Here is a 24,686-nt window from a genome sequence, read left to right on the forward strand (position 1 = left end):
TCTCTCTCTCTCTCTCAGCCGCTTTCCTTTTTGCCCCCCTTTCCTGCTCATGACATCATCCAAACCCTCAATGAGGGAAAGAGGAGATTAAAAAAAAAAAAAAAAAAAAAAGGCCTCCCTGGCAACCAAAATACCTTTAAGTGTAGCATAATTACCACCGCTCTGCCCCTTTTCCCTCCCCCGCTGGGACAATTCCACAGACCCTACAACATACACTTAAATCTTCAACTTCTCAGAGACACTCCACGCAGATGGGAAAGATTTGATTAAAATTACAGTGCTTTAGGTTCAACTTCACCTATTAAGGAAAAAAAAAAAAAAAAAGATCGGGTGCTGGACTTTTTTTTTCCTTCCCAGAGAAATAAGTAGGCCACGGTAATTACCCAGGGCCCCGCTGTGCGCCCTCAAAGGCTCCCCCGGCGGTATTTTCCTGCTACCTGTCTTTGCAGAGATGTTGACATCAACATGAATGATAACGTTGCCAGCGAGGAGGGGCTGCACCCTTTCTTCCTCTCTGGCTTTTTTCTCCTTTTCTTCCTTCCCCCCTTCCTTCCTTTTCTTCTCTTCCTTCTCTTCTATTCCTTCTTTCCTTCCTTCCTTCTTTTTTTTTTTTTTTGTCTTTTTATGGTCACACCCGTGGCCATATGGAGGTTCCCAGGCTCGTGGTCAAATGGGAGCTGAAGCCGCTGGCCTACACCACAGCCACAGCAATGCAGGATCCGAGCCCCATCTGTCACCTGCACCACAGCTCATAGCAACGCTGGATCTTAACCCACTGAGCGAGGCCAGGGATTGAACCTGCCGTCCTCATGGATGCTATTCAGATTCGTTTCTGCTGAGGCACTACAGGAACTCCCTTTTTTTCTTTTTTAATCTTGTAACAACGCTAAGGACAACGCTAAGGACAATCCAGGAAGTTCCTGTTGTGGCTCAATAGGTTTAAGAACCTGACATAGTGTCCACAAGGATGTGGGTTCGATCCTTGGCCTCGCTTGGCGGGTTAAGGATCTGGCATTGCCGTGAGCTGCAGTGTAGGTCAAAGATGTGGCTCAGATCCCATGTTGCTGTGGTTGTGGTGTAGACCAGCAGCTGCAGTTGCAATTCAAACCCCAGCCTGGGAACTAATGCCACAGGCCGTTGTTAAAAGAAAATATAACAAAAACCCAAGCTCCTTCTGTAACATCCCATCCAGCCCCAAACACAACTATTTTCCTTTCGGCATAATTCTCCCAGTGGTTCTCATAATCCCCACCAGACTGTCTATTTTGTTTGGAGTTTGACTGTTTGTTATGTGATGTTTCATCATAGATGGCCTGTTATGTTTTTGCCTATACTTCAGAGCGGTTGCTTTTTTTTTTTTGGCCATGTCCTTGGCATGTAGACGTTCCCAGGCCAGGTTTCGAACCCTCGCCACAGCAGTGACCATGCTGGATCCTTAATCTGATATGCCACAAGGGAACTCCAGATTGGCCACTTTTTTTTTTTTTTAATAGAACATACTTTATTTTTTGTTTTTATTTTTGCCATTTATTGGGCTGCTCCCGCGGCATATGGAGGTTCCCAAGCTAGGGGTCGAATCGGAGCTGTAGCTGCCAGCCTACGCCAGAGCCACAGCAATGTGGGATCCAGGCCGTGTCTGCGACCTACACCACAGCTCACGGCAACGCTGGATCATTAACCCACTGAGCAAGGGCAGGGATCGAACCCACAACCTCATGGTTCCTAGTCGGATTCATTAACCACTGCACCACGACGGGAACTCCCAGATTGGCCACTTTTAATCACTGCGTAATATTCCACTCGGAGCTGATTACCGTGGACTCATCCATTCTCTGGAGTAGAACTTCGCCCTTGCTGTAATGTACATTTCTCTTTTTTAAACGATTTTTATTTTTTCCATTATAGTTGGTTTAGTGTGCTGTCAATTTTCTACTGTACAGCCAAGTGACCCAGTCCCACACCCAGGCACACGTTCTTTTTCTCACCCCATCCTCCATCACGTTCCATCAGAAGTGACTAGAGATACTTCCCGGTGCTTTTGTTACCGCAGGCAGGCGCATCTCCTGCGTATTTACTGTTGGTATTTACTCTTGCTTGAAGTCTGCCATTCTCTTTCATGCAGTTATTTATTGGACTCTTGTTTTTTTGTTTTTTTTTTTTTTTATTTATCAATTTGAATGTTGGAGTTCCCGTTGTGGCTCAGGGGAAACCAATCTGACTAGCATCCATGAGGACGCAGAGTCAATCCCCGGTTAAGAATCTGGCGTTGCTGCGAGCTGTGGTGTAGGTCGCATACCCAGATCAGATCCTAAGTTGCTGTGGCTGTGGTGTAGGCTGGCAGCAGCAGCTCTGATTCGACCCCTAGCCTGGGACCCTCCATATGCCATGGGTGTGGCCCTAAAAGAATGCCAAAGAAAAAAAATAAATTTGAATGTAAAAGTGTCTTAAGGTTTGTGTGTCATATTTTATCAACTATTTTCTCCTACTTCTCTTGCCCTGTGGTTTCTCTTTCTGTTTTTAATCCAATGCTGTTGAACTTTTCTTCTTGTGAACTATTACTCTTTTCCTTTGAGATTTTTTCCCAGTGTGTCAAAGTTCAGAAGGATTGCAACCTCCACAATTTTCACAAATAGTTGATTTTAACTCATATTTATTTGCGTTTCAACCTATCAGACTCTATTCTATCCTATAGAATACAATTTGAGTCTAAATTGATCTCTTAAATCGCTAAGTAATTATTCTAAACCTCTTTATAGGTAAACATTCTCTTCTTTCTCATTTTTAATTCACTTGACATTTATTAATTATTATATGCCAGGCACATGCTTGGTCCTAGGAATATGCTGAGCAGAAAACGTACCTGGTTCCCTTACACACTTTCTGGGCTTCCTACTTAGTTCCACTCATTGGTTTATTTTTTTATTTTCATAATTTTTTTTTTTTAGGGCTGTACCTGCAGCATATGGAAGTTCCCAGGAGAGGGGTCGACTCAGAGCTGCAGCTGCAGGCCTGCGCCACAACCACGGCAACACCGGACCTGAGCCGAATCTTTGACCTACACCACAGCTTGGGACCACACTGGATCCTTAACCCATTGAGCGAGGCCAGGGGTCGAAAATGCATCCTCCTGGATACTAGTTGGGCTCTTAACCTGCTGAGCCCCAATAGGAACTCCCAGATGGTTTATTTTATCTCTGTGTTCCTTCAGCACCATTTCGGTTGGGGTGGTTGGTAGCATATCTCCCTATGTGACGAAGTAAGTCATGGTTGCCCCTCCTTTTCAAATATTCCTCAGGAAAAGTTGATCTTTTTCCAGCTGGCTCTCATCAGCTTTTCTGCACTGTCCCCAGTCCAGGCTTGTTCAGGGAGCAGCTGTCTGCAGCATGATGCTCTTATCACCTTGGAGGATCATGGAGTCTCCAAGTTAGGAGACCTCAAGAAACACTTGCCCGTGGCTCATCCAAGGATCCACGGGTTATGTTTATACCTTGCCTGGAGCTGCGTCCCAGTACAAACAGTACCTGGCACCAGCCCAGAATCCAGTGGTTGGAAATTCCTAATCTAGCCTGATGCTTCAACTGATTTTGGATCTCCTTTCCCCCACGACCCTGCCAAGCTTGAATACTCTTGCTGATGGGGAACTCACTGCTTGGTTTTGTAGCCTTCCCAGTTAAAGCTCTGAAAAAAATGCGAAGCTTGATTTGGGTTCCTGAAAGATAAGGGTGGGAGGGGATAAACCTGGCTGGATGGTTTTAAGCTTTGCATCCCTCAGACAGGGCACGTGAGCACTCTCAAGCCAAGAGAAATGTCCATTTGAGTCACGTAGGGCTCCTTTCTGCCCTGAGAGAAGCAGAGCTATGGTTTAACTGCCAAGGATCAACATGTGTTAGCAATGCTTGGACCTCTGTCTGTTTGACCGAGCTCCCTAAACTCAGCCCTGAGCTGTAAAGTGAGAATCGCCATTCCAGGGGAATTCCTACAAACCAGGATGCATCTTGTTTCTTGACTTTTCTTTCTCGATTTTTTAAATCCCAATCAGTATTTCGATCTCCCCTCCCCATTTACATTTTCTATAAGGTTTTTTTTTTTTTTTTGTCTTTTCTTTTGGACAGAATAAGTAACTAGAGAAAGCAAAATGAAAATGGATTTTTTTTAAGTCTTCAAAAAATAATAGCAAAAAAAAAAGATGAAAAAAAAAGATTAAAAAAAAAACCCAAAAAACAAAAAATAATAATTGAGAGGCGTTCCCAATGGTGGCTCAGTGCATTATGAACCCAACTATTATTCATGAGGATGAAGGTGTGATCCCTGGTCTTGCTTCGTGGGTTAAGGATCCAGCATTGCTGTGGCTGTGGTGCAGGCCAGCAGCTGCAGCTCTGATTCTACTCCTAGCCTGGGAACTTCCATATGCCGCAGGTGTGGCCCCCCAAAAATAATAGTAATAGCATAATAATAATAGTAGAGAGAGAGAGAAATGGAAAGAAATGAAGTCCGGCTGGATTTGGTTCCAGTTTCAGGAAAGTTTCAGGCCTGTGGTGTTTTAGCCCTTTGTCCCATCCCTATTTATACAGCAGGATGCAAAATGAGGCGTTCCTGCCTCATGCCCTGCTGCCTGTCAAAAAGAAATCTCTCTTGGAGGAGAAGCCAGTAGCTGCAACATCTTTCATTTGGATGTTTTACTTGCCCAGAAACATACTCAACATGGAAGTGCGGCATCCAGTTAGGGTTTGGGGTGGCACCCGCAGGCTGGCATGGGGAGAGACAGGCTTGGGGACAGAAAATCTTGAGGCCAGACTTGTCCTTATTGACTCTGCAATGGGTTCAGTTGCCTTCCTGAGCATCCCCTTTGGATACGTGGAAATAAGAGCAGTCATAACACCCACCTCTTGGGATTGCAAGCTCAGCAGGCCTTTTCTCAGGCCACTCCCTGCCACCTGGGCTCTTACATTGCTGAGCTCATCCACCATGCCAGTCCTGGGGACCGGGACGGTTCCTTTGCCTGGTGTTGCATAATGTCAACACCTCCTTTGAGATTCAGCTTGGAGGTCAGCTCGGAACAGAGGAAATTCCCTTTCCTGGTTTCCTGTCATGTTCCTTGACCAGCCCTAGCCCAATAAGAGCCACGTGGTACATGAAAGTAGCTGTTATATGTGATTTTTCAGTTCATCCTTCTAAGACTTGAAGGATGCATTCTGTGCGATAATACCCTCGCTCAACTGTGGGCTCCAGGAAGAAGCACACAAGAGATTTTAGCATTTTATTGATTATTCTCTACTCAGGGGGTAATGCTGTGTTCTTTAGCAGAAGCTCCAAAGACATTTGCGTGGCTGCCGTCTAAGACTGGGCAACCGTGTCCCGCTGGCTAAACCCAGAGCCCCTGTTGAATTCTCTTTGCTTGAAACTGGCATGGCTGGGCTTTCTCATCACCTTAGGGCTGAAATGTCATCGGTCACAGTGACCTTTTCTGACCTCCTGATTGGAAAGATGCCCATCAATCTCCGTACCAGTCAGCGTTCTCCAGAGTCACCAGAGCCAATAGGAAATACACGAGTTCCCGTTGTGGCTCAGCACATTGTCTCTGTGAGGATGTGGGTTCCATCCCTGGCCTATGCCAGAGCCATAGCAATGCCAGATCCTACAGTGATGTAGGTCGCAGATGTGGCTCAGGATCTGGTGTTGCCATGGCGGTGGCATAATCTGGCAGCTGTGGCTCTGATTCGATCCCTCGCCTGGGAACTTCTGTATGCTGCAGGTGTGGCCCTAAAGAGAAAAAAAAAATTAAGAGAAAAAGAAAATATATATATTTATATATGAATACATATGCATATGTTATATATTATATATACTAATAAATATAAAGGAATTAACTCATGGGATTTTGGTGGCTGAGAAATCTTCAAGCTGCTGCCTGTAAGCTACAGCCCAAGGAAAGCCAGTGGTGTGGGTCTGGTGTGACCTCCTCTGGTATAATTAACCACCTCTACTATAACTAACCACCTCTGCTGTAACTAACGAGTACACTAAGGCAGAATGGCCTCCCAGACCAGACCTCGTTTTTCTCTTTGACAAAGTGCCAGAAAAACATTATACTAAGTCTTTCCCAAGACTTTACTGTCTGAGACATACAAACACAAGCAACAACAAAAAAAATCGACAATTGAACCCCCCCTCCCGCTGCCCAAGCCCCCACAGATTCCGTGCAGTACAGCCACCACGCGTCCTTTGAAATCTTCCTCAGGGGACATGTGCTGTGGGGAGAAACGAGGAAGAAATAGCAGATTTCTCTGCTTTATTTGTATATACCAACTTGCTAGTTAACAGTAGGAGCAATCAATAAACTTTAATAGAAGGCTATTACTTTAGGGTTGTAGTAAACTGAAGAATAAACAATAATAGCTTTTCAACCTTTTTATCAGCTAATTTAATATTCACGGAAAATACATTACAGTCATTTTTATAATCATGCCACCCAGACCACTCTCAACTTTTTTTCCAGGGAAATAAGTCATGCGTAAAGAATCCAACCCAAAGAAGTGGTACAAAAACGTGGCTGCCATGGGCGAGGGCAGCCCAGCTGATTCTATCAAGACTTGAATATTTATGTTAAAAATGCCACTGGGCTCTACGGAGTTCCCGTTGTGGCTCAGTGGTTAATAAATCCAACTAGGAACCATGAGGATGCGGGTTCGATCCCTGGCCTCGCTCAGTGGGTTAAGGATCCTGCATTGCCGTGAACTGTGGTGTAGGCCGCAGACTCAGCTCAGATTCTGTGTTGCTGTGGCTCTGGTGTAGGCCGGTGGCTACAGCTCCGATGAGACCCCTAGCCTGGGAACCTCCATATGCCTCGGGTGCGGCCCTAGAAAAGGCAAAAAGACAGGAAAAAATAAAAATAAAAAATAAAAATGCCACTGGGCTCTAACTAGCAGGAATAGCTCGCTACTGACTTTTTAAACCAGGCTTCCTTTCATGAAGTGGACTGGTCATTCCCCTTTGGAATCAATCAGACTGTAGACGAAGAAGGCCCAGTTTTGAAGATATAATTTTTAACCTCTTAGGAAGGTTGGATGATGTGTTAGGAAACTATTACTGCGCGGCTTGAATGCGAAGCTCCACAACGGAGCCCCATTAATCCTAATTTAACGTGCATCTGGTCACAATTTAAAAGAGGAAATAGGCCAAGAGCTGAAGAAACAGCCTGTGCTCATGCACAGAAAAGGCTCTGCGTCCCCATCAAGGACCTTCACGCTCTTCCGCCCTCCGTGAGCCCCCAGAACCGTCCCAGGTACCACTGCACACTTTTACCCCCCTGTCTTTTGGTCCCCGGGTGCTGATCGTCCTGGCCTGTTCTCCACTCTGCTGAGAATGTCACTGTAGGGGTTCAGAGCCAGCCCCTGCCACCACCCCCCAAATGTGTCACTTTCACGTAAGGACTATGATGCTCTAAAGACCGTGGAGACCCTGCAGGTTTTTGTGTTTGGATTTGTCTTTTTATGGCTGCACCTGTGGCCTATGGAGGTTCCCACACTACGGGTCGAATTGGAGCTGCAGCTGCTGGCCTACACCCCAGCCACAGCAACACCAGATCTGAGCTGCATCTGTGACTTAAGCCAAAGCTTGCGACAACACCGGATCCTTAACCCACTGAGCAAGGGCAGGGACTGAAACCATGTCCTCACAGATTCATCTCCGGGCCTTTAACCCACTGAGCCACAATGGGAACTCTTCAATGAACTGTTTTTAACATTAAAATTGATGGAAAAAGACAACATCCATGAAGTTCCTGTCATGGCTCAGGGGTTAACGAACCCTACCAGCATCCATGAGGACACGGGTCGATCCCTGGCCTCACTCAGTGGGTTAAGGATCCAGCGTTGCCATGAGCTGTGGTGTAGGTTGCAGACGTGGCTCAGATCCTGCATTGCTGTGGCTGTGGCGTAGGCCGGCAGCGGTAGCTCCAATTTGACCCCTAGCCTGGGAAACTCCATCTGCGGCCCTAGAAACCAAAACCCAAACCAAACCAAAACAAAAATCCAGGATGGGAGTTCCCTGGTGGCTCAGTGAATTTAGGATCTAGCATTGTTGTTGCTGTGACTTGGGTTTGAGCCTTGGCCCAGGAACTTCTGCATGCCTCAGGTGCTGCCAAACAAAAGTCCACGATGAACAAAAAGATCAAAATGTTAAATAAATATGGGATCAGGCATCTGCTGAAGTATATCAGAACCTGGGGCCAAAGGAAAAAAACAAGGAAGACAGATCAAGTACACTTTCAATCTTTTGTTCATCACGGTTTTTATGTGCATTCATTTTGAATTTTGAGAAAATGTTGCATTAAAATAGTATCTATCGTAAGGACAGGTTCTCAATTTGTTCTTAACAGTTCTGCAGCCCCGGTAGGTGTCTGATTCTCTGACCATCCCGTCCCCACCCCTGCCGTGCCAGTCTCAGCCTTGCCAGAATCAGACCCTTCTGCTTCCGCGGCCCTGTGATCCCTTGTTCCTTTCATCCAGGGACACCCGTGAGGGGGGTTGCACTGTGTCCCTTCCCTGACCCAGGATTTCTGTGTGTGTTTGCATCTCCCCCGGGCTTCGCCCAGTGCCCCAGGCACAGTGATGTTGCTTTAGAACCCGCAGACTGCAGAGGGTGACATTCAAAGACTTTCATGTGCCCCATGTGTCCCCCCCCCACCCCCCTATCACATAGCCTTACAGCTCTGCTTTCTCCACTGGCCTCCCCCTCCACTCCCAGCCACACTGCCCTCTCTGTTCAGTGTTTATGGCTGTTGTCCTGAAGTCCGAGACCTTGGCTGACAACTGTTTTCTGACCTGGACTTCGCATCCTTTTCTCTCTGCCACAGTGCCTGGAAGAGGCTGGGCACCAACCGGAAACCCACAGCCTGACTCTGCATCTGAATTCCTATGACTTAGCAGGTGTAGGGCCTTGGGCAAGTTGTCTGGGCTCCCTGTGCCTCAGTTTTCTCATCTGTAAAATGAGACAAGCATCGTGCCTACCTGACAGGGTTTTTTTTGTTTTTGTTTTTTTCCCTTTTTCTTGTTAGGGCTGTACCTGTGGCATATGGAAGCTCCCAGGCTAGGGCTTGAGCCGTGTCTGTGACCTACACCACAGCTCGCAGCAATGTGGGATCCTTCACCCACTGAGTGAGGCCAGGGATTGAACCCAAATCCTCACGGATACTCGTCAGGTTCTTAACCCACTGAACCACAACAGGAACTCCCTCCCTGGTAGGGTTTTGCGGGTTAAATAGATGAATGGCTATAAAGGACCGCAGGGCCAGGGGGCCCACCGAGGCAGGACCGCAGGGCCAGGGGGCCCACCGAGGCAGGCGGGGGGAAGGGAGTGTCAGCCTCTGGGGTTCAGGGCAGAGCAGAGAGGGCCGGCCAGCGGGCCCGGGGGCAATATTTCAATCAGGGCAACATCTTCCTCTCCTGCGAGGGCCCCGTCCCCCCCAAAGGAACCCAGCTTCTTCCTGAAGCAGATACTCTATACTGCTGTGCATGTGGGGGCCACTCCATCGGGCAAAGAGGCTGGGGAAGAGGGCTCTGCTACCCCGCTTGCTCTGGGGGTCTCCACAGCCTCCTCATGTTTCTCTTTTTCTTGAGGGAAAAAAAAAAAAAAAAGCCCTTGCTCCCTGGGGCAGGTCTCCCCAAGCTCTCACGGTTCTGATGATAATAGGTTTGTGTATGCGAGCGAATTAGTCTGCACCCATCCAGCCATCTTTACCTCACATTAATCACACCCTTTTACTCAAAACAGTACAACTCTGATCTAAACCAATTAAGCTGTGCTGTTTAGACAAAGGGATTAATATAGCTCTGAAAAGCATAACCTTTGGCCATAGAGGTGTCTTAAGATAATGAGCTTGATTCAGGGGGTTGGCTTTGTGGAGAGGTATGTTTTGCAAGAAGATATCTATTTGCAGATTCGAAATCAGCAGGAAAAGCAGCACAACGCAGGCAAACCATGTCTGGTTGTACACACGCAGGTGTAAGGGAGGGGACGGGAGCTCGCCTTGGAGCCGATGGCTTGGAAAGGCAGATCCTTTTCCCTGAGACAATCCAGCTGATTCTGACAAAGGAACAACATATAAAATCTGGCGAAAGTAATCACGGCCATTGCATGAGTCTCAAATATAGGGCGTATAAGAAGCGTTGCCCACATATTAGATTCCACATATAAATGATATCATACGTTATTTGTCTTTCCCTTTTTGACTTACGTCACTTAGTATGAGAGTCTCCAGTTCCATCCCTATTGCCGCCAATGGCATTATTTTGTTCTTTTGATGGCGCAAATGAACCTACCTACAGAAAAGAACCACCCTCATGGACACATGGAGAATAGACTGGTGGTTGCCAAGGGGGAGGGGGAGGGAAGTGGGATGCACTGGCGTTTGAGGTGAATAGCTGCAAACTATTGCATTCGGAGTGGATAAGCCGTGAGGTTCTGCTCTATAGCCCAGGGAACTATATCCAATCACTCCTGATGGAACAAGATGGAAGACAGCATGAGAAAAAGAATGTGTTGTGTATAACTGGGTCACTTTACTGTACAGCGGAAATTGGTGGAACATTGTAAATCAACTATAACAAAAACATTAAAAAACATTAAAAAACAAGAAGCGTTGCTCAGTGTGTGGTCCTGCAGAAAGGAGCACTGGAGTGGGAGTCCAGTGTGCGGAGTCCAGTGTGCGGAGCTGGGGTTTTGGTTTAATCCTTGAGTGTCTACTTGTCTTGCCAGATGCTGAGGACTGATGGAGGCGTGGAACCTGATTCCTGCCAGCAAGGTGTTTGCCACCCAGTGGGAACAGGGACCCACAAGCAAAACCGTCAATGCCATGTGAGGCTGTGGAGAGCTGAGCAGAGCTGCCTGGGAACCCAAAGTCCAGAACCCAAGTCCACAGGGCGTGGGGCTGGGGTGCCCTCGGCCAAAGCTTCGGAGAGCAAGTAAGCTCTGCTTTGCCTCTTCCAAGATCCAGAGAAGATCTCTCTGTGGGAAAGTCCTGGAAGGATTCGAGCAGGGAGAGAGAACAGTGGAAGCAAAAGTTTGAAACAGAACCATGTGCTCGGTCCCCTGAACCGCTGGAGCGTGAGAGGTGAAGGTGGCGACGGATGGAGGTGGCGCTGGTGGGGCCTGGCATCGAGGCCCATGGTCCCTAAATCAGGCTGCGTGGAGATTATTTTCTAAACAGCAAGAAGAAAAGAGGTTTCAGCCTAAGACCTCGTTCGCTATTTCTGAAAGGACACCTTGGTTACCACCCGAGAGCCGTGAAGCCTCGTCAACTTATTTCATGCATCCGACCTGGAATTTCTCATCCGGGAAGTGGGAGTTTGATGCCATGGTCTCTGAGGTCCCAGTAAGCATGTATTCCCCATACCTCTTTCTTCTTCTTTCTTTCTTTCTTCTTTCTTTCTTCGAACCCGTGGCCTATGGAGGTTCCCAGGCTAAGGGTAGAACTGGAGCTGCAGCTGCTGGCCTACACCACAGCCACAGCAACATGGGATCCAAGCCACGTCTGTGACCTACACCACAGCTCACGGCAACACTGAATCCTTAACCCACTACGCAAGGACAGGGATGGAACCCACATCCTCATGGATACCAGTTGGGCTCTTAACCTACTGAGCTACAACGGGAACTCCTCTTTATTTTTGATACTTTGATATCTTGGGGCTTGCTGAGCCTAGGAAACCTGCCACTCCCAGGGCTGGCTAATTCCTAGAGATGGCCAACCGCCATTCCTGTGCAAACCAGCTAACCCAAGCACCCCCTTTCTCAGTTCTCACATTCCAGGCCATTCTTCCCCTGCCCTAAGCACTCGGAGCCAGGGACCAGCCAACCTGGGGCAGCCCGAGGACCCAGAGTTGAAATTCGTCAAACTAGCCCATCATAAACTGGTCCCCCATCTCCCGTTCCTTCTGTGAAACCGCAAGGAAAGTTCACTGACCGCCTCCTGACTTTGGTGCTTCCCACGGGGGCTCCGTCGAGTGGCTGCTCCCTCCTCTTGGGGTCTGTGAGTAGAGCAAGTTGTCTTTCAGTGGCAATTGCCTCCTGACCTGCTGACCTCTAATAAATAATAAATAAACAATAAGACGACCTAGGAGTTCCCGTCGTGGTGCAGTGGTTAACGAATCCGACTAGGAACCATGAGGTTGCGGGTTCGGTCCCTGCCCTTGCTCAGTGGGTTAACGATCTGGCATTGCCGTGAGCTGTGGTGTAGGTTGCAGACGTGGCTCGGATCCTGTGCTGCTGTGGCTCTGGCGGAGGCTGGCAGCTATAGCTCCAATTAGATCCCTAGCCTGGGAAACTCCATATGCCACAGGAGTGGCCCAAGAAATGGCAAAAAGACAAAAAAAAAAAAAAAAAAGACCACCTAGATTTAAAAAATAAATAATAATATAAAATGAAAAAATAATAAAACCTAGATTTTTAGAAAATAAGTAAGATAAGAATAAAATCTGATTTAAAAAATAATAAAATACTGAAACCTAGATTTAAAAAATACGAATATAAAATAAAAATAATAAAATAATAAAACTTAGATTAAAAGATAGGCGTACCTGTCATGAACCCGACTAGGAACCATAAGGTTGGGGATTCGATACCTGGCCTCCCTCAGTGGGTTAAGGATCTGGCATTGCCGTGAGCTGTGGTGTAGGTCGCAGACGCAGCTCAGATCCTGCGCTGCCGTGGCTGTGGTGTAGGCTGGCAGCCTTAGTTCGGATTCAGTCCCTGGCCTGGGAACATCCATATGCCTCGGGGGCGGCCCTAAAAATCAATAAGTAATAATAATAAACAAACAATAATATAAAATTAAAATAGTAAAACCACCTAGATTTTACAAGACAGCAGGACTCCTTTTTTTTTTTTTTTTTTTTAATTTTATGCCCACGCCTACGGCATATTTCCCAGGCCAGGGAGTGAATCTGAGATGCAGCTGCCACTTAAGCAGTAGTTGTGGCAAAACCAGATCCTTTAAGCTACTGCTCCAGGGCTGCGCATGGAACCAGCACCTCTGTAGTGACCTGAGCTGCTGCAGTCAGGTTCTTAACCCACCGTACCACAGCGGGAACTCCAAGACAGCAGGTTTCTTGAATGGAAAAGACAAGGGGGCTCCTGGCCATGGGAGTGGGGCTGAAATCCAGCCTTTGGCCGAGCCAGGTCCCGGTGTGGGGGTGGGGGGGCATGTGTTTCCAGTTTCCAACAGAGGTCCCTGTGGACTAGCAGTAGTCCAGAGTCAAGTCATTGCCACTCTTTGAACCTCAGCGTTCTCATTAATAAAATCTGGGCATTGGCTGAAAAGTTGACCAGGTTTCCCAGATTTGAGATTCTGTGACAGTAGAGTTCCTCTCTGCGGGATCTGAGGCGAATCTGTGCCCCAGATTTTGCCAGGTGTCAACCAGGCCTGAGGTCCCCCACGTGGGTCCCTCCTGGGCCTGCTGACACGGAGTGGGAGAGGCCTCGGAAATGGCTTGTCCACTGTTGAGTGCGGTCCTGCCGGTGGCCTGCGATCAGCATCACTGGTGGGTGCGTCTGAACTGGTCCCCGGCTGTAGGTGTGCGAGGCGTTCAGGGCAGTGCCATGTGATTTAGCCAATTATCTCTTCAGTGTGCTAAAGAGTCCGCCAGGAGTTTGCTCACTGCAGCGTGAGGGAACAAAAGACCTCGCTATATTCAATAACAGTGGCTTAATTATCATGATTATCTCGCATTGGTACAAAGTCTTTGCTTTCAGGATCTCCAAGTACTTTATAAACATTAAGCCTCCGGGTCCCCACGGGAGACGTTACCTTGATGCCGAGTTTGAGGGTCTCTCTGCTTCCTGGCTTGGAAGGGGTTTCCTCCCGTTCAGGTGAGGAGAGGGAACCTTTACATCTAAGTTTGGGCGCGTCAACATCAGAAGTTTCCGTTTTGTGGGTTATGGACCAAGGTGAAAGGACTGGGAAGAGGAATGACCTTGGATGGAGAGCCAACCAGGCCCTGGACCTGCATTAGATCCTGTCACAGCAGGAAGCAACCTCCACTTCACAGACGGGGACCGAGGCTCAGAGAAGTTGAGTTGCATCCTCAAGGTCACACAGCCAGGGAGAGGTGGACACCTCACTGGTAGGTGGGACGCAGCTCTGTAGTTCTCACTAAGACCAAAATTGCCTGTCTTTGGACTGAACTCAGTGGCCCTCCGGGGCCCTGCTTGCTGCATGATTTTTTCTTTGCTTCTGTGGAGTCAGAATGACTTCTTATCGCTCTGGCCTTGAGATTCAGCTGAGGAGAGCAGGAGACAGTAAGCTTTCCAAGAGGACGCAGGGAGGGGGGTCTGAGTCCTCTGTCCTTAGCCAGACCTACACCTCTGGCCACTTGCCACCTCTGGCCACTGCCACCTCTGTTCCAGTGACTACTGCTGCGAAGAAGTTACCCCTAAATTTAGCAGCTGAGAACCACCCTTTTTATTATCCACACTGAGGAACTGGTACAGTTAGAGCTGGGCACTTTTCCCCCTAATCCATGATCTCTAGGGGCTCCCCCAGGGAGACTCAAACGTCAGGTGCGACTCAAGGGCCAAGGGCTGGAATCATCGGAAAGCATCTTCATTCACCTATGAGGCTCCGGGGACAGTTCGCGTGAGTCATGTACTCACGGCCTCTTCACGTGGCCTGGGCTTCCTTCCAGCAGGGCCTCCGGGGGAAGCCAGACTTCTCACGTGGCTGCACTGGGCTCCAGGCGTGAGTGGCCAAGACAACAACGGGAAACCTGCTGCTTTCTTTTCTGCCAAGCACTGGCCGTCGCATGTGATCATATCTTTTGTCTGCTGTGGACGAAAGGTGGGTCACAAAGGCCAAGCCGGCTTAGAAAATGTGGACGTCAGTGGGCCATGCTCCCGTGAAGGCTCTAGGGGAAGACTCCTTCCTGGCCTCTTCCAGCTGTGGATGGTTCCAGGCATTCCTTGGCTTGGGGCTGTCTGACGCCGATCTCTGCCTCTGCCTTCTCTGGCCTCCCCGGGTAACTGTGCGTCTTCTCCTTTTCCGTCTCTTGTGAGGACACTCACCCTTGGAATCAGAGCCCACTCTAATGTGGGGTGCCTGCATCTCAGAATCCTTAGCTTAGTTCCATTTGCAAAGACCCTTATTCCAATAGTCTGAGGTCCCAGGTCAACATAGCCTCCCCCATCTCCAAGGGAGGAGGACCAAAGAATTTGAGGACATGTTTTCAAGCAGCCAGAGTCCTGCTCAAGATCCTTCCTCATTACTGAGAAAGTCATGCGAGCACTAAGGGCTTGGACCCCCATGATTCTGTAGGTGGCCATCCTAGCTTCAAGTCCTAGTCCAGGTACTTCCTCGCTGTGTGACTTGGCCAGGTCACCTTTCTGAGCCTCAGTTTTCTTCATCTGTAAAATGGGCAAGACCTTACGTGTCTTTCGAGAAGATATTTAATTTATAATGTATATAGCCTCTAGGATATAAGAATTGCCAATACACCATGGTAATGATTACCAGTGGTTTCATCTATGACCTCGTTTGTGTCTTTACAGAAATAAGTCTACACAGAATCTCCACATCCTTCGGCCTCTTTGCTCACTGACCCATTTACAGCCGCCACATTTGCATTACGAGGCTACTGTGGCTTAAGTGTGGCCCACCCCCAACTCATATGTAGAGGCCCTAATCCCCACGGTGGTGGTGTGTGGAGACGGGGCCTTCGGGGGGAACTGAGATTAGATGAGGTCGTGAGGAGGAGGCCCTTGTGATGGCATTATAAGAAGAGATCCCTTACAAGAAGAGACATCAGGCGTTCCTGTGTGGCTCAGAGGATTAAGAACCTGGCCTGATGCCATGAGGATGCAGGTTCAGGTTCAGTCCCTGGTCTCACTCAGTGGGTTAAGCATCTGACATTGTCACAAGCTATGGCATAAGCTGCAGACGTGGCTCAGATCTGGCACTGCCGTGGCTGAGGTGAAGGCTGGCAGCTGCAGCTCCAATTCAACTTCTAGCCTGAGAACGTCCATGTGGCACAGGTGCAGCCATATAAAGGAAAAAAAAAAAGAGAGAGAGTGACAGCAGAGAGCTTGCTATTCCCCTTCTCTGTTGTGGGAGGATGAGCTAGAAGGCAGCCATCTGTAAGCCAGGGAGAGAGCCCTCACCAGACCTTGACCTTGCCAGGGCCCTGATCTCGAACTTCCGGTCTCCAGTACCGTGGAAAAATAAACGCCTTTTGTCGAAGTCTCTGGTGTTTTGTTATGGCAGCTGGAGCTGACTAAGGTAGAAGCCGTGCAGAGCCGTTTCGCGTGCAGTTTCTTTTTTTATATATATAATGATTTTTATTTTTTTCCATCATAGCTGGTTTACAGTGTTCTGTCAGTTTTCTACTGCACAGCGAGATGACCCAGTCACACATACATGTACACATTCTATTTTCTCACATTATCATGCTCCGTCATAAGTGACCAGACGGTTCCCAGTGCCACGCAGCAGGATCTCATTGCTTATCCATTCCAAAAGCAATAGGCTGCATCTTTAAACCCCAAGCTCTCCGTCCATCCCATTTGCTTCTCCAAAGAGCAAAGTGGTCTGGGCAGTTTTACCAATGAGGAAACTGAGGCCCCGACAAAGGGCATGGTTTGCCACGGTCACACAACCAGTGGGCTTAGAAGCTTAAATGCTATCTTACTTTTTTGTGCAGTCAAGTCCAGCTCAGACCAACAGACCACTGCTGGGCCTGTGAAGGCCCCTGGGTCATCCAGAAAGGGGAGCTCACCAGGGCCAAGCTCTCCAAGGAACTCTCCCTACCGGGTAGCCAGGGGGCCGGGGGGGGGGGTGTCCTTGCATAAGTCAGTCACTCTCTCTGAGCTTCAGTTTTTTCAGTGGTCAGTGTAGGTTATAATAGGGACTCACAGGACAGTGCAGGGGCGGAGCCACAACTCGGAGGTCCCTGAAAACCTGCTGTGTCTCCAGTTCTGCTGCTGACCCCCTATCTGATGTGACTGTGCCTTTCACTTCAGGTTCCTCACCTCTAAAATGAGAAGGGTCCCTCGTTACAGCGTTGTTGTGAAGTTTTAGTGAAGACGACGTTAAGTGTGGAGTACAAAGTGCTTCATGGATGGAAATCATTATCGAGCTTAATACACAAGCCACCTGCTCTAGGCAATGGCGATATTGGTATTTGGCTTCTTCCAGGATCTTTCCGATATTCACTTGCCCATCTCCCTGTCACTAGATTATGACCCCTAAAGGGCAGGAAACAAGTCCAGTGGATGCCTGAATGTACGGAACCCGGTTCTGGATCTAGCGTACAGACGGTGGCCAGGAAAGGTGCAGCGAATGAGTGGATGATGGAATGCGTGAATGAATGAGCAGGTGGAGGCCCTGGGATGGTCTCTCTCTTCATAGCAGCCTAGTTGCTAATAATGTAGACTCTTTTCTGCACAAACGGGTGGTTGGTTTTTTTGTTTTTTTGGTTGTTCTTTTGGTTGGTTTTGTTTTTTTGTTCTTCATTTTATTTTTTTTTATTTTTTTTTATTTTTCATGGTCCTCCCTGCCCCTCAGAGGAAATGAAACTAAGGGGCAATTTATATAGCCCAAGAGGGAGTTTCTGAATTGCTACAGGGCCGGAGGGGTGGATGAACTGCAGGTGTCTTTTCGCCTGTTTTTGAAAAGGCGGAGCCTGCGGTCCTCTTCCAAGACTAATGCTGGGTTTGGGGTTTAACCGTATTTCCCGGTCTTCTCTAGAGATTGGATCACTGTCTGCGTCTTCCATCCGGAGGAGCTGTGAATTCAGAACCCAGGCCTTTGGAAAACACATCCACGTGGCCTGTGGGCTGGGAGGTGTTCCAGGTGCATCTGCAAAGCCAGCCTCTTGCTCACCATCCTGCTGCTGCCCTCACCGCTGAAGTTAGAAGAAGCTTCCATCGGCAAAGTGATTAGCAACAGGGGGACAGAAATCCTTCCCATGAATACTGTTTTTGCCTGGGCGGCATCTCCAAATTGATGTTTCCATCTCATTGTTTTTGTATTTGTTTTTTAACTTTATCTAAAGATTTTTTTTAAATGAGAATTATTTAACAAAAGGAAAACTCTAACCACTCTCTTATGTAAAGCTAATGTGACAATGCAAGTGTCAACAAGGGGGCAAGATCTGTCTCGGGGAAATCTTGAAACCTCTAAGTGGAATTTGCATAAAATAGTTCTGGTATTATTATTCACTATTCTTTCCGTGACAGATATGTCAGGGCCTTGAAACCTAAAAGAACAATTATGCTATTGTATCTCTCAGAGGATTCAAGGGGTGTGTCTTCGGTGGAAAAAGTGCTATTAGAGCTTTGAAAGCAGTTAAAAGGCAGCCCAAGGGACTCTTTAGCTAGTCATTTTATAAAGAATGCCTCAGCTTTAAGTGTCTTAAAGTACATTTATTCAACTCGCACTTTCGGCTTTAAAAAAAAAAAACCTACTAATAATTAATGGCTGTACTTTTTTTTTTTTTTGAACGTTTGCATTAGCTATAAATAAAAACTCCCGATGAAGTCATCATTGATTAAGTTAAACTATGATTCTTATATGAGGGGACCCATATCTTTGTCAAGCTTCTTGCAACGAATTACCTATAAGCTTTTTCTTTAAAAGATTTTTTTTTTTTTAAATAGCTAACATTGCAGAAGTCCTTGCCATTGCCAATAATGGACCAGATCAGGAACTAATCAGTAAATCCTTGCCTTGCACAAGCTGGCTTACCGTCATGTCTGAACATTAAAAACCGAAGCATTGATAAGGCAGGTGTCTCACTGCAGCTGGATGAGGGTGCAGTAGGCAGGGATCTGACTTTAATTTCCTCTGAAATCTGCTGATTATGTTATTCTTCAGTTCGGCTGGGCTTCCCTGAGAAAAGGCAAAGGCAACTTTTGATGGGAATAGTTTTGAAATTCAGGAAAGACATGGGGAGGCACAAAAACGCCTCTGTCACGTCGGATGATAAGTTGGTGTGAAAAATGAAGGAGCCAGGAAACTTTTAGTCAAGATGCTGCCAAGACGGTGGGTTCGGGGGAGGGGGGGGACTTTTGATTCAAATGTACAAGAAGGAATTTGCACAGGCATGGATGGGTGGTCTGTGTCTTTAACAAGCTCTAACGTGGTGTTCATTTCGTACACTTTATAAAATCAAGATGATCCTGGTTTAATTGCATCCATGCCTTCTTCTTCTTTGAATTTATTGGGAGCAACAAGGTTCCCTTGAAACCGTCTAGTCCGATTTGTTATTTTATGGATGAGCAAAAGGAAGGTTCCGCGTGGGGACACCTCCATCCAGTCATTCCACGATGAAGGGCAGAAGAGAACTGTATCTTCCGAGCAGCAGAATTCTGGCCAGCGCAAGAGCACCTTAAATAAAGACTTCCCATCATCTCATGCAGCCATAGCTGCCCTTATGATAACCTTCCTGACTCCATGGGGTACCATACCTGTCTTGGACTACCTGCCACTGCTGCTTCCATGAGAGGGAGGAAAACTTGGTCTGTTAAGTCCACTGTCATTGGGGGTCCTGCCACTTGCATCCATGTGCAATCTTAAGCGGATAGAGTTAAGTATAGCAAATGCTCGTGAGCCTCCAAGCAGTGTGTGCACTGAATGGATTTCTTAGGCCATTATTAATAGGCCATCACATTCTTTTCTCTTCTTTTTTGGCTGCACCCTGGCATGCACAAGTTCCTGGGCCAAGGATCAAACCTGCTGCACAACAGTGACTGGAGCCACAGCAATGACAACACTGGACCCTTAACGCCCTGATCCACCAGGGACCTCCAAAACCATCCCACTGCAAGCACCATGGCACCACTGCTAGCATCTGGTTGTCTTTTTTTGTTTTCATTTTTTTTTATTACTCAAATGAATTTATCACATCTGTAGTTGTATAATTATTGCCTGCTAGGCTCTGTAACCATGACAGATGACTATATCATTCACTTAAAAATCTCAAGCACCCAACACAGAGTCTGACACATTCTGAGGGTGCTTGATAAAGTTTTATTAGCAATCCGTAGACAAACATCCCATGGAGAGATGAGTTGAAGAAGCCGGTGGGTGACTTGACTCTACCCCTGTGTGTCCTGGGTGAGCTCTGGAGAAGTGCAAGTCTAAGCACGCAACTTGGGCCTGACCCCACATTACCATGGATCGTTTGATGACAAAAAGATGTATTAAAACATCATGGATTTGTCGTTCTCTCCTTTTTTCATTTCTGGTATTGTATCTCAATGTGCTATATACACAGCATAAATCTTGGCTCCTGCCAACTGCTCTTTTCTTAAAATTGCCTCTATGGTCTTGGCATATGTCAGAGTCTTTAAATTAACAGAGGAGAGAATTGACTTTAAAAATGGCATTTGCCTTAAGGGCTATAAATGGGCAATTTAGGAAGCACGAGGATATACATAAGAAGTTATGCACAAATATTACGATGAGCACAGCAGTGAGGTTTTGACTCCACGAAATATACATTCTTGAACACCCAGTGTGGTTCTACTTAGGTGCAGAAAGTGTGTATGTGGCATCGTTTGTCTATTCCAGGCTCCAGGAGAGTTGTAAGGTCACTATCCATCCAGACAAGCTGTGGCATCTTGGATTCTGGGTAGATTTTAGGCATTTTTCGTTTTTTGTTGGTTTTTTGGTTTGTGTGTATATGTGTATGTGTGTTTCTTCCTGACTTCCTGAATTTCCTAATACCATTGTCATCGTTTTGGACATAACTTATTTTTACTTATGATTCATGTCCAGATCAGAGCTTAAGCGACTCACACTACACCCACGGCGAGGAAAGCCCCACTAGGTTCCCAGATAATTAGAACAAAACCTAGACTACCTACCTCTAATTACTTGTGACACCTTCCTTCTCTCCACCCATTTAACCGTTGACCTCTTGTCTCAACATCTAACTGTGTGTCTGCTTGAACCCGCTGGTGGCTTGATTGAGCTTCTTCTGGTTCAGCAGTTCCATGAATTCTTGGGAACCAACGTCTTCCCTCGATGTTTCATCTGACCATCGACCACCCATCTGCCTTGTATGTACTGGGCTGAGATGAAGAAGATACAATCCTTCTCCTTGGAATTGCTCACAGTTTGGTGAAGGACACAGACAAGGACAGAGGTCAAAGGAAGCAAAAGAAAGGAAATTAGCCAGGGAAGGAGGTGGCCCCTTCAGTGAAGGCAAGAGATAGGCTAGGAATTCCCAGCAGGACACTTCAGAAAAAGCTCCAAGAAAATAAATACTGATTTACAGACACAGCTCTTCAAACCCTTAGCAACACGTGTGTGTTTTTTTAAATTATCATTATGGTACCATCATCATTGTTGGTATGGATCCAGCAGAGAACACACATTTTCAGAGAAGAGCACGAATAGCTCTCCTGGATACACAGAATGTTTATTTCCGGAGACTAACTTGACATTGCTGAGTAGACATGGGGCCTGGGTGGAGGATGGCAAAATTCAACGCCTTATGCTCACAGGTAAGCTGACTTCGATTGTGCAATGCTAGAAACAAGTTCCTATTGCAAAGAAATCATTAAATTCGAATACGAGTCACATGCCAATGCAGAGGCTTAATTCCCTTGATTCTTGCTTCCTGACACCCAAATATAAAGGTTCTCATTGCATTTTTACCAAGATAAGTACAAGCACTAAGAATAATAACAATGACAGCAAACACTTCCATAGTGTGACAAACATCACTGGATAAGCACCACTCCAGGGTTTTTATTTCTCAGTTGGCATTCCTTACAGCTCTATAAGGTTAGCATCATGGTCATTCCCATTTAACAGATGGGAAAACTGAGGTAGAAAGAGCAAGATGCTCTACCCAAGTTCACACAGTGAGTGAGGGGCCGAGATTTGAACCCAGGACTTCTGAGTGCAGGGCCGAAGCTCTGATCCCCTGTATAATGCAGCAGAGACAAGCTCTGATTTTGTGCCTAATCTCCATTTTACAGGCGAAGAAACTAAACTCAGCAACGTTAGCTGATAACCGGCCTCTGCTCCTGCACTGGGAGTTAAGGTATGGCTCCAACTGGAGCTGGAATGATTTTCATTCTCTTTCCCAATTTTAAGCTCCTTGCAATGCAAGCAACCCATTATGGCATCCACGTGAACCCTGCACATTACCTGGGAAGATTTTATTTGGGGAGATGGGCTCCCAAACTGGGTTGACATTTTCCACCTGAAAAGCCTGGGGATTCGTCACCGTGTGGGCGTCATCTGCCCTCTGCCAGCCCCTCCCGTGCTCTGACTCATTTCTGTTGCTCTTTCTATTCCTAACCTCTTGATTCTCCCAACGAGTCTGAACCACACCACAGGGATGCCTCAGCCATCAGACTCGAGTCCTCCCTTGTTTCTCAAGGTCCCTTTGACCCGGTTCCCCTACCCCCAGCTCAACTCCTGTTCAGCTTCGCTTTTGAAAGCCTCACCCTCTCCCGTGACAGCGGGAGCCTGCAGAATCCTACTCAAGTTGTCCAAGTTCAACTCTGAGCCGTGCCAGTCAGATGATGAATTCAGTGCCTGGTCTGACGGGAGATTGAAGCTAGTGAGTGAAAGGGAGGGAACTTTTAAGTAGACTGAACGCGAAATTATTGCTGGAGTAAAAAGTGGCAAAGGAGACGGGAAATGGGCATTCTGCTGAGTCTCAGCATCCTCAGACAAAGGGGAACCTGTTAAATAAGGTTTTAGGAAAGAGATGGAGCAACTGAGAGTCATGGGATGAAAAAGCAAGACTTATGAGAGTATTAGCAACTGCGCCATGCTGGCATGGAGCAAAGGTCGCTGAGTCTGGAGACTTTGCTTCTAGGACAATTTCTGCCTTTACCTGTGTCTGGGGCATCTAGGTGGTGGCACATCTGTTTCTGTCCATGCTCCTCTCTCTCTGTTTCTTCCTTTTAACCACAGCACCTGCTGCATAGGGAGGTTCCCAGGCTAGGGGTCGGAATCAGAGCTGCAGCTACCCGCCACAGCCACGGCAACGCCGGATCCGTGCCTCATCTGCAACTTATGCCACAGCTTGTGACAACGCCAGATCCTTAACCCACTGAGTGAGGCCAGGGATGGAACCCCCATCCCCACAGAGACAACAGAGTTTTACCAAGCACTCCTCTTTCGCAAGCTTTTCGAGCACACCTGGTCTGAAAGCTGTGCCCAAAGCAGAGAGAGACCCTCCAAGGTATATCCAGTGAATTCAAATGACCAGAGCAGGTGATTGAAAATTCTGGTTTAGCCAGAACATAGTCCTGAGGTTCAGGACTCTCAGTGCTAAAACCAGGAAAATTCCAGGTGAACCAGCTTGGATTGATGCCCCCGACTCCAGGACTGCTCAGAATAACCAAGCCACAATGCCATCTCATCAAGCTGTTCTCTGTCACATCTTTAGGGCACCTGGAGCCATCTCCTGTGAGCTTCACAAGATCCACAGCGGTTAAGAGCCAACCGTGCCCCGCATTTTCCAGATAAGAAACTGACACCTTAGAAGATGTAGGGACTCCCCTGAGGTCAGAACAGGGCTAGTCCTCACTCAGGTGAGCTTCAGCCTGACCCCAGCAGCATCGGCCAGTCCCCGTGCAATGGCGTTCTACTGTTCAAGGTCATCCATGCCAAGAGGGGCTCTCTTTTGACTCACACACCAGAATGTGCAGACTCCCTGAACACAAGAGGCGCTCAATAAAGAATTGTTGCCTCAACAAATGGAGAAATAACGCAATGAAGCCTCACTGAATAGAAACAAGGGTAGTTATTTTTCTCTATCCGTCTCCACTGGACAACTGTGCCATGAGGGTGGGATCATGCCTGCCTGTCCTGCCATGGTGCCCGTTCTTACAAGAATGTCAGGGATGGTGTGGTCACTTGATATAGACATGCTGGATTTGCTGACTTGAAGGCTAGGTTTGGACATTAGGATGAAAGTGACAATTGGTGGCCACTTGAGACACTTAGCAGAAAGAATGGCCATGGCATTGTTCATGACAGTTCACCCTGATGGAAATGCAAAATCATGCCATTGGCAGCAACATGGATGCAACTAAAGATTCTCATAAGTCAGACAGAGAAAGTCAAACACCATATGATATCACTTATATGCAGAATCTAAAATATGGCAAAAATGAACCTATCCACAAAACAGAAACAGACTCACATATGTAGAGAACAGACTTGTGGTTGCCAAAGAGTAGTGGGGAGGGAGTGGGATGGACTGGGAGTTTGGGGTTAGTAGAGGCAGACTCTTATATTTGGAATGGATAAGCGATGAGGCCCTACTGCACAGCACAGGGAACTATATCCAGTCTCTTGGGACAGACCATGATGGAAAATTATAGAAGCAAGGGAGTATATATAGTCCCTTTCTTATATATTTATATACATATATGAATGACTGGGTCACTTTGCTGTACAGCAGAAATTGGCAGAGCATTGTAAATCAACTATACGCTAATAAAAATATATGTATATCTTTTAATCAAAATTATTTAAAGTAACCTGCCTGAAACCTATGACAACAAAACCGTATTCTCGAGATGGCTTTTCATGTGCAACACCCGGTAGCTCAGAAGGAGGTAAGGTAAAGTAGAGATTCTCGAAAGGAAAAGGGGTGATGACTCCTTCAACAGGAAACTCTGTCCGTCTCCTGGGCACAGCTGGACATTGACTCTTGGGTGCT

The 24,686-nt window shown here is 47.2% G+C and overlaps 1 protein-coding gene across 3 annotated transcripts in view; it reads left to right on the forward strand.

The window, feature by feature from the left end:
* The window catches only part of LOC146401912 (uncharacterized), a 163,874-nt gene extending 143,664 nt beyond the window's left edge, over positions 1-20,210 (forward strand). For 2 of the 3 annotated variants that reach the window (XR_014809341.1, XM_084967059.1), the window contains one exon: positions 17,735-20,210. Coding sequence is in view for 1 of the 3 variants with exons in the window: in XM_084967059.1 (XP_084823185.1) it covers positions 17,735-17,777 (43 nt within the window). In the remaining 2 variants the exon portion in view is untranslated. Of the gene's footprint in view, positions 1-10,755; positions 11,372-17,734 lie in introns of all 3 variants that reach the window. The other variant, XR_014809342.1, reaches the window with a different exon arrangement.
* Positions 20,211-24,686: the final 4,476 nt, after the last annotated feature.

This window comes from Sus scrofa, chromosome 7 (assembly GCF_054392235.1).
Source record: "Sus scrofa isolate SSC_HxYL_T2T_F1_AM1 chromosome 7, Sscrofa_HxYL_maternal_Yorkshire_Landrace_v2.0, whole genome shotgun sequence".
In the NCBI taxonomy this organism is placed as follows: Eukaryota; Metazoa; Chordata; class Mammalia; order Artiodactyla; family Suidae; genus Sus; species Sus scrofa.